The 10,320-nt window shown below is 39.0% G+C and overlaps 1 protein-coding gene across 2 annotated transcripts; it reads left to right on the top strand.

The window, feature by feature from the left end:
• Positions 1-453: 453 nt before the first annotated feature.
• LOC127938919 (transcription factor AP-2-delta-like) lies at positions 454-10,115 on the top strand. 2 transcript variants are annotated; one of them, XM_052535836.1, is made up of 8 exons: positions 454-717; positions 1,378-1,872; positions 3,912-3,972; positions 6,650-6,815; positions 7,817-7,935; positions 8,435-8,576; positions 8,928-9,041; positions 9,327-10,115. In XM_052535836.1, exons 1-8 carry the CDS (start codon positions 679-681, stop codon positions 9,541-9,543), a joined length of 1,353 nt encoding a protein of 450 aa, XP_052391796.1. In that variant the 5' UTR covers positions 454-678; the 3' UTR covers positions 9,544-10,115. The 2 variants fall into 2 exon arrangements, with proteins under 2 accessions (XP_052391796.1, XP_052391797.1); XM_052535837.1 differs by lacking the exon at positions 454-717 and adding an exon at positions 1,056-1,228.
• Positions 10,116-10,320: the final 205 nt, after the last annotated feature.

Below are 10,320 nucleotides of genomic sequence, written 5' to 3'. Positions count from 1 at the left end.
AAAGCAGTGTAATTATAATTAACAACACGTTAAAGTGGTATATTTGATCTGCCATATCTGCAATTAATTTTGCTTTCATGCAAGTGTCTTCCATTCAGTTAAACAGAAATTAAAATATTTGATAAATACAGATAAAGACCACAGTGAAATAACAAAACAAAACGTTTAATCGTGCAATCCAAATTACAGTGACACAATACACCCAGTGAAACTTACGTGTTGATGAAAAAAATCCCAAAAAGCAGGTAAATGGTAAAGCCGCGAGGAAAACAGACAAATAAAACCGGCTCTGCTAAAGAAAGCACAAACGACCTTAAAGAAATGTCCACAAAAATCATCAAAATGTTGAAAGCGCACTTGGTTCCTTATTAGGCGAAGATACAATATTTATTCCGTGTCTCCAGGGATGAGGCTGCTCTCTCTATTGTCCTCCCTTTCCTCAATGCTGATGCTTAATTTTCAAAACTTCTATATTACCAAGGGACCTACGACATCAGCCGGAGAAATACCCAGCAAGTACAAAATCCGAGCCAGGGAGCGCTTTGTGCAGAGGGGAGGCATTTCAGCCGCTTTTACCGACTGCGCGAGGCGACATTTCATTTTCACGCGCTATTTTGGGAATTTTTTTTCTTTCATTCGTCCAACAGCGCGAGGAAATCGGGTTATTGGATCGCGAGAATGTCAGCCACATTTCCGGGACTGGTGCACGACGCGGAGGTATTTAAATTCATTTCTTATCACCTCACAAAAATCATCTCATTTCACTTCATTTAGCGTAGCATCGCATGGAGTGAAATTAGGATCACTTAGCACAGCGAAATGCAAGTTGGGACTTCTGAGGGGAGTTTGTTGTAAGGCGATGATAAATAGCTTACCGTGTGTTATTTTCTAATGAAAATGCATTTACTAATTTTTTTCGTGGCGAATATGGCTTTCCGGAGTTCTTGTAAAAGTCTCTACTGTGATTGGAACCATTTGCTCCTTCTTTTTTATACATAGTAACAATTATAAGACTTGTGCATTGTGCTTACCCGCAGTGAAACGAGTGTAGAAACGGATTTTAATGACGTTTGCACGGATGTAGTAATAATAATATAGTCAAATAACACACTCCGTGGCAAATGATAGACAAGTGAGGGAGGGAAAAAAACGCTGTGAGCTCGTGGAGCAGTTTGCAGTGTGTTTCACGCACTCCCTCCCAGGCACGGAGAGATGACATCGCCGTCAGGTACTTTTCTAAAGACACTTTGAGCTGCTGTGTGTGTGTTTGTGTGTTTGGGGAAGGTTTGGGTTTCCGCCGCGTGAGGAATGCGCGCGGATCGCTGCGAGCGCGTGTAAATGACATCCCTCATATTTTTCTCTTTTTTCCCCGCACAGATACGTCACGACGGATCAAACAGCTACCGTTTGATGCAACTCGGGTGCTTGGAATCTGTGGCCAACTCGTCTGTCGCTTACTCTTCATCGTCTCCGCTTACATACCCAGCTACCGGAACCGAATTTGCCTCCCCGTATTTTCCCACGAACCAGTACACGCCCTTACACCACCAGTCCTTCCACTACGAGTTCCAGCACAGCCACCCGGCCGTGAACCCGGACGCGTACTCGTTAAACTCTCTCCATCACTCGCAGCAGTATTACCAGCAGCTCCATCACGGCGAACCGGCGGACTTCATCAACCTTCACAACGCCCGCGCGCTCAAGTCCTCGTGCTTGGACGAGCAGCGGCGGGAACTGGGCTGTCTGGACGCGTACCGCAGGCATGACCTGTCAATCATGAGCCACGGCTCTCAGTACGGCATGCACCCCGAGCAAAGACTGCTGCCCGGGGCGGGTCTGGGGCTGCCGCCAACGGGGGCCGATGACCTACAGGTAGCCTACACCTCACCGGCATTTCTACCGTTCAAGCACAAAATACACACACTCAACGTGTCACCACCGTCTCACACGCGCGCGCAGGCTGCAGAGAAGTTGACGCCTTCAGGGATGTTGCATAGTCACTTTCACTGCCCGAACAGAAGAAATGATTGCCCGAGGGCTTCGACAAAAAAATCTGAGACATCATGAGAGACTGAAAGAGAAAACTCGAGGCCGAGCGATCATTTCTTGTCGATTAAACAAATTAATTTAATAACGAATAATAGGCCTGCATTAGTATTTCGAAATAGCTTATTAAAATAAACTGCACTGAAAAAAATCCTACAATGAAAAAAAAAAAAAGTCCGATTTGTAGAAATGCATTATTTCACGACATGATAAATAAGATTTTTAAATTTTAGCTATATTTTGAAACTTTGGAAACTCCATCCTTTCATTTGATTTAACTGGCGGATTTTACATATTTAATATAGTGAATATTGAGAAGTGTGAATTCGGCGGCGCGTATGTCGGGCCTCGCTGCTGTAAAGCCGCTGTTTCTTTTTCCTCCTTTAAAAGGCGGATTAAGGGCTTGAAAAAGTGCGAACAAAAGGCAAATCCTCCGCAGTAGAGCACCGTAGTTTATCCAATTTAGGACTTAATGTCAATCAACTGGTTATTTATGCACAGACATCTGAAACAGCTCAAGTTTAACCGGTGAGTCAAGGATAATGTTAAAAATATGTTAAAATAGAATAAATTATACAGTAATTTTAATTCTTCAGTGCGACCGTTAAATTGAAAAGATAACATTTTTTTTTTAAAGAAAATATTTTAGCTAGCAGATTACATTGTAGATATATTTTACTTCATTGAATAAAAATAATATTCTAATTTTAACATAACTTACATTTAGTATTTAAAATATAACATAAGAATCTTATTTAAAAAAAATAACAGAATAAAACGATTATACAAAATATTAGATCATGGAATAGGCTTTCGTTAATAATATAAAATGGTATGTACAATTTATTTTTATTGTTTTGACTAATATTTAACAAATAATTGTTGCATATTTTTATATGCTCATCGTGTTTTACATGGCATATTTAAATAACATGGACAAAATAAAATCAACAGTATAATTATTATTATTATTATTATATTATTTTGCAATAACATTTTGTAAGAAACTATTCATAAAGCATGTTAGCACAGAAGCATTTTTGCAACATAGAAAATTTTTCAACAGCAGTTTCACAAAAGTGATAAAATAATATAGGCCTACACTATTATAAAGTTTAAATGTGGTTTTAATAAAAATGGTGAAGGTTCATTTTGGTATTGCTGTCGCGTGTTCTGGAACATTCTGCACACGCACACAAAAAAGGCCCACAGGAGAACAGACACAAAAACACAGAAAACAACACATACGTCCCGTGAAAAGGTTTTGGAGCTTTCTTTGGTGCTGAATGAAACCGTGCGCTCGGTGAAGGCCGCGGAACAGATGCGGTCAGTCTCGCGCACACAAGCGCATCTTTGAGCCGCTAAACAGATTTGGCACGCGGAACAATAGAAGCTGCCGCACCTTTAACACGCACACGCGTAATTTATGCCTGATCCGACGGGTTTGTATATTGATTTTATAATCACTTTAACTGCTGGGAAAAGAAAAATAGAGCATGAGTTTGTTAAAGGGTTATAAGAGCACGTCAGTATGTGAGCGTGTGTGGGTGAATGTGTTTTTTTTTTTTTTTGAGACTCTGTGTCAGACTTGGCCTCCAGACTGGTCGTGGCTTGTGAGAAGGATTACCTCTTTTCTTTTGATGCAATCTAGTGTTCCCTTGGCTGATGACATCACTGATAAGAGAAAGTAAAATAATCTGTTGGTTTGACATCATAATGTAACGGGTTCCTCTGCAGTTTAACTAGCCTACCTGTAACCACGTGCTCTGTTTAATCTGTCACACATGCCTCTTCAAAACCTAAATACCGATCACCATGTTTAAGATTAGTGTATTAATATGAAGTTCATGTGTGTGTGTCTATAGGGATCTGTAGACGCTCAGTGCGGACTCGTGTTAAATGGACAAGGTGGAGTGATTCGGAGAGGTAAGGTCACCACACACACACACACACACACACACACACACACACACACGTAAACGAAGCAAAAGAAGCACACACTCATTTAATTAATTTTTTAAATATGTGTATATAGGTATTAAATATATTTAAAGGTGTTTTTTTTTATTTATAATTATTGTTTTACTAACGCCAGTCATTTCTGTTAACTATGATTTAAATACTTATTTTGTAATTATAGGAGACTAAAGTAAATATGCAAAAAAATAGCCATTTACACCATTTCAGTGAAAAGACAAGGATTTACTATTTTAGCACGCATTTTTGCCTTTTAATTTAAAGATAGGCCTACTGAAGTAGCGTTGGTTTTATTCATTTAAAAATCCCCAAAGATAATACATAGCCTATATTTTATTAAAAATGTAGGGAACTAATTTATTTGTAATAGTTTTTACATTTTGGATTTACTATTAAATGGTATTGCATTCATGTGAATGTTAATCAACAGGCGTACTGCTTTCAATGTCAGATTGTTAAAATATTGCTCTTACTGAAGAAAAAAAGATGAATAACAAATGCAACAAAAATAATAAACATTTCAGAATCGGCAGGAAAAACGTCAATGAATTTAGCTTAATAAACTTCACTGTATTTACATATTGGATGCAATATTACATAGCCTATTGGATTTATTATTTTCTATTGTTTCCTCGGGCAAAAATCTGCAAATTCATATGATCTCTTACGTAGGCTAATATATATGCTTTTTTCTGAAAACAAATCTTTTGTTGTTTAAAATGTAGGGTGTTTTTATTATTAGTGGTGATGGTTTTGATGTCCTAGACGTTGGTGTTTCTTTTAAAATGTGTATTAGGCCTACCTGTCTCAAAACATGTTTACTATAAAGATATTGTATCTTTATAGCTGACGTCGCAATTCAGAGAAAATCTATTAATTAATTAGTCTGCATAATTAAGGAACTATATCTTTTTTTCAGAAGTACAAAGCCCGATAAAACACACTCTCCACTGAGAGCAGTTCAAGATAATCTCAGAAGAATTTCTGTATTCTCTGTCTTCCGCTGTATTTTGTAAAACCGCGAGTCTTGAGTGGATGAATTGAATCGTGTTCCGCGTTTCTTAATATTTTCTTAATATCAGTCGCATCTTTGTCTGTCTCTTCAAAGCAGCAGCGGATCGACACACGTGTGGAGTTTGCCATAAAGCGAGCGGTGTCTCGTGCGCTTAATTTTTAATAAACTCTGTCTAGGTGTTGGGCTCGCCATCACTTCCAGTTAATGGTGTGCAGGATTTAGCCGCGAGCTCCGCCGCTCCAACCTTCACAACCAATAATCATTGCTTTACCTCGCGCTCCGGTATCGATAGCTTCTCGCGCCTCGGGCGCACGCTTTGATATGTTAATGCCGCGCGGCTCCAAATTCAGTAGAGATCATATTAATGTTGTTCACACTGACTGCAGCTTTGGCTTCTTTGAATATTCAGATAACCTTTTTCAAAAGAAATCAGTCAAGAAACGAGGATCCTACTTAGAAAAGTCGTCTGTGTTTTAATCATGATTATTCCTAGTAGCTTTCAGGAATTTGATCGCGCTTCACTCCGCCTTCACACGCGCACACACTGCATTTTTCTCTCACTGTGCGGTGTGCGCGTGCTCGCTCTTGAGAGCGTGTGTTTTGAGTGATGAGCGCGAGGCGCGCACGTAAACACACCACCGTCACAATTGAAATAGAAACAGAATGACATTTGGCCTATGTCTTTTTTTCCTTTAATTTTCGTGGCAAACTCGCAAAAAGTGCTTGATTCGCTTTGTGATCGCTCGCGCGCTGCCTCGGGCTACTCTCCCTCGCGCTTAAATACCCGCTATCGCCTCTGGGCCCGGCGCGCGCGACCAGACTACCGGCAATAGCTCTTTTTCAATTGCCCTTGGCAACATAAAATACAAACTACTTTGAATCAAAACATTTTGGATGGAATTAATGTGAAGTGAACTTGCATGCCAGCAGAGATCTTGGGTTTGTCAGAGCGCTTTAGGGTGACTGATCAGGAGCAGGTTCGAGGCCCGCTAGCCAGAAAACTCCTTCAGGAAACACACACGTTCACACTCAAACACAAATACACGCATGTGGCTAAATAAGGTAGCCAAACCCACTGATTCAGCTTGTGATCTTGGCAACATAAATGGATCTAGGGATATTTTGTATTTGACATAGCCTACAGTGTTTAATAATAAACTCTTACAATTTAATATGCAATTAAATGTGCAAAATACTTCTGAATGAATCATAATTATTCATACAGGTAGTTGACATGAAATACTTGCCTGCTCCTTTTTAACTCGATGGAATATTTGCACTTTTTTAAAAAATGCATTAAAATTAACTATAAGGCAAAAGCTCAATGTTTTAAAACGTTACCTACAATGCATAAGCTTGTTTATATACATTTTAAGTTCATGGACATGTTACATGCCAACCACTCATATACAACTGCACAGCTTCAGTGCATGATTTTTGAAATAGTTGCAAAATAGAAAGCATTATGAAACATTATCAGTTGATTTCTTTGTTTATGAAGAATATAGGTGATTTTCTCATTTGTGGCCACAAGCAGAACATGCAAGCACCATTACCGGTTATTTCCAAAGGTTTAATGTGATGTTTGTTGCATTTTGTTGTTGTGTACAGGTGGCACGTGTGTAGTGAACCCTACAGACCTGTTCTGCTCTGTACCAGGAAGACTTTCTCTACTCAGCTCTACCTCAAAGTACAAAGTCACCATCGCTGAAGTCAAACGCCGCCTCTCACCTCCAGAGTGTCTCAATGCTTCACTACTCGGTGGGATATTAAGAAGGTAAGAGATGCACTTTAAACACACGAAACTCATAAACTGGAATGCACACATTTGGAATTTTGGAATACTAGATATCAAACACCTGAAAGCATTGAATTCTGAACCAAGTCTAATAGAAGCACAGCTGTAGTGTTCATTGGCACACATTTAGCTGCATTCAGTTTAACAAAGATCTCGTGCATGTTTTTTGCCAACTACAGATTTCCTTAAATACAGGTAGCAGGAATTACAATTACAGCAAAATAAATTCATGCAAGTATTGAAAATGAAGAAAAGCACTTATTTAGTTCATTTGCAAAACCAAATGCAAGACAGAACGAGGAAAAAGAGATTGAGTCTTGGACATTTAATCCAGAGATAAAGAAGAGAATGTGGCTGGCTGGATGTGTGCGTGTGTGTGTGTGTGCGCGTGTGTGTGTGAGAGAGAGAGGGAATGAGAACAGTGAAGCTGAGGTTCCATTATTGATGAGGGACACAGACTGGAGAGCAGAAATGAGGCCAGGGACGAGAAGAGAGGAGAAACACACACACATTCACTCACTCACTCATTTTAAACACAGGACAACACATGCTGGTAAAGCTCAAGTTCATTAACACCTGCAGAAACTAAAGAATTGCCAGAAAAACATTCAGAAACTCAGTCTATATAAAGAAAAAATTTAATATTTGTTGTTGAATAAATATTTGATAACCCTTTACACATTATAGCCTGAATGAAGCCAACGAAATAAGCATTGTGAGCCTGTTTAGTCCTAAATACTTTTCAAATCTCATCTAGAAAAAAAAGTGAGGACTCGTTTTAGCTGTCACAGCTACAGTTCTCGTGCTTAATTGGAAATGTAGGTTTCTAGAGCGTTTCGGTTTAATAATGTAAAAGTGCTTTGGAAAAAATAAGGAGCGGGTGAGAAGGGCAACAAACGCTCTTCAGTGGATATGAAATGTGACATGTGAAGTGCATGTAAGTGTGTTGCTGATGGACTGTCTCCATCTGTGTGGGTCAGGGCCAAGTCAAAGAATGGCGGTCGATGCCTCAGGGAGAAACTGGACCGGTTGGGACTCAATCTCCCAGCAGGCCGCAGGAAAGCGGCGAACGTCACACTGTTGACCTCTTTAGTGGAAGGTATGGATTCATCAGTGCTTCTTTTTTTAATAATGCCACCTCTTGTTTATTAAGTTAATGGTTGTTTTCATATGCATGCTTTTGTTTCTAACATTGAATTCTGACATGGCTTCACGTGATGCTGGATGTTTGTGCAATGACTCATGACTTATGTCATTTTCATTCCAGGTTATTTAATATCTAGTTTTTAGGACCTGTTAATAAATGCATTTTTGGAATTCAACAATTTGTAAACCTGATATTAATGCATCTGGTTTAGTTTAGTTTATTTGTTGTGGTTGAGTTCTTAATAAGATTGAAACAAATCTGTTCTGGCATAAAATTCTGAAATATGTTTATTCTACAGACAAAATCTATAAAACTCAAGGGAAGAGTTTAAGTATTAGAAAGGCATGAGACAGATTGATGCAACATCTCTGCAATTTTTCAGGCAGTATTTAGAGAATGAACTGATTTCCCGGCTTCATTTCTCCCTTATCTTCCTCCTCTGTGTGTGTAGGGGAAGCGCTCCATCTGGCTCGGGACTTTGGCTACACCTGTGAGACAGAGTTTCCCACCAAAGCGGTCGGGGAGCATCTCGGCCGCCAGCACACCGAACCAAAGGAACAGAACGCGCGGAAGAAAATGGTGCTGGCCACCAAGTAAGACAGCAAATCTTTAGTACTTTTAGCCAAATGAGTTAATCCATACCTCTTTATTGGATATACATTTGAGTTCTTGAATAATAAATTCCTAAATGAAACCTTCATATGCACCAAATGTGATTTATCTAATCCAGTCTGGCCTCATAAGAACTCATCTTCAAAAACCTTAGCGAATGAGGTTTTTTTATTGAGGATTGGAGGAAAGGATAAGTGTTTGCATGCATGTAACATATAACAACTGAGATTTGATTAAATCTCCTGCATGCATTAATTATGAGGAATGTTGCTTTGGTTTGCATTTTGGAAATGAGTCCTTGTAACGGTTCGAATGGCTGTGTGTCTCTGCAGGCAGATCTGCAAGGAATTTCAGGATTTGTTAAGTCAGGATCGATCTCCGCTCGGTTCCTCTAGACCCACACCTATTCTGGACTTGGACATTCAGAGACACCTAACACACTTCAGGTATGAAATTGAAACCTGCATGCAAAAATAGAGCAAACATCCACTTATGCAAAAGTAACAATAAGACTAAAAATGCATTAGCCAATATAAGTAACAAAAGGGCATTTGCATTTATGTTTACAATAATAAAACAATATGATACAATCAGCATAACTGACTGTTTTTGTACAGATAAAATAACTGGAAGTCAATGACTTTGGAAGTCTTGCACATTCCAGTTATTAATAAAGTGAATATGCTAATGCAAGTATTGTTATTAATCACCATTTTAATTATCTTTTTTAGTCTGATCACGCATGGATTCGGTACGCCGGCGATTTGCGCGGCACTTAGCACCTTTCAAACCATTCTCAGCGAAATGCTTAATTACCTGGAGAAACACTCAGCCAATAAGAGCACAGGAACGCCCGACACCAACCAGATCAACTCCAACTCGGACAAAACACTGCGCAAAACCACAGAGGCACCGACAAAAGAAGGCAAAATCGAGAAAACGGAATGACTCTGACGCAGGAGTGGCCACTTTCCCACTTCCTGATCTGAGCCCTGATGGGCGGGCCTCATTCAGGGCGTGGCTACTAGGGGCGGGGTTACAGGGTTTTTATTCCATATGCGTTTATTTATATAACTGGCATCACTTCCTATGACCTCAGCTAAGAGTCTCTCTGTATGTACAAACCAGTCACATCATTCTCACAGTCCGACGAACACAACCATTTTATAACTTATTGAAGAAGTTATTTTGCTTAAAGTTTGTCTGTATGTAATTAGTTTAAATAATGATTTTAAAAATGCAATCTTTTATCTATCTTTTATTAAAAGACTCACATTCCATTTCTGGCAAGGCCTAATTTGAGGTCAGTTTGAGACTGTAAATTACTACAGGTAACGCTCCCTGTTAGTTACTGTATATTGTGCATGTTAAACTTCGAACACCATCTGAAACTGACATTCCTCACTGTTGATCCAGAAAACAATCTCTTGACTGCATTTGTAAAAATGTTATATATAAATATATAAATTCAATCTTTTTGAACTACATATATGAAATAACCCTACATGCAAACTACTGGTGTTCAATAAAGCATATTGCTCAAAGTCTTATATCAACTCACGTGACTGGACTTGAATTCTTGTGCTGCTTCTTGAGTATGAATCATATTTTATGTGCATTTTCAATGGATTTGACACAGACAACACCTTATTGATTTATCTGACACATACATCAACTTAACCTGACAAAAAAAAAATCTCACTCTGTTCATGTTTTAACTTACAC

This window comes from Carassius gibelio, chromosome A20 (assembly GCF_023724105.1).
Source record: "Carassius gibelio isolate Cgi1373 ecotype wild population from Czech Republic chromosome A20, carGib1.2-hapl.c, whole genome shotgun sequence".
Classification (NCBI taxonomy): domain Eukaryota; kingdom Metazoa; phylum Chordata; class Actinopteri; order Cypriniformes; family Cyprinidae; genus Carassius; species Carassius gibelio.
Note: the sequence above shows the minus strand (reverse complement) of the source record. Positions and strands in the feature narration are given on the sequence as shown.

What these genes read in the sequence shown, in the direction of transcription:
- LOC127938919 (XM_052535836.1), top strand. Translation starts at nt 679, where the DNA reads ATGTCAGCCACATTTCCGGGACTGGTGCACGACGCGGAG. An exon ending in CGGGGGCCGATGACCTACAG is followed by an intron (nt 1,873 to 3,911) that starts GTAGCCTACACC and finishes GTGTGTCTATAG; the next exon opens with GGATCTGTAGACGCTCAGTG. An exon ending in GTTGACCTCTTTAGTGGAAG is followed by an intron (nt 7,936 to 8,434) that starts GTATGGATTCAT and finishes CTGTGTGTGTAG; the next exon opens with GGGAAGCGCTCCATCTGGCT.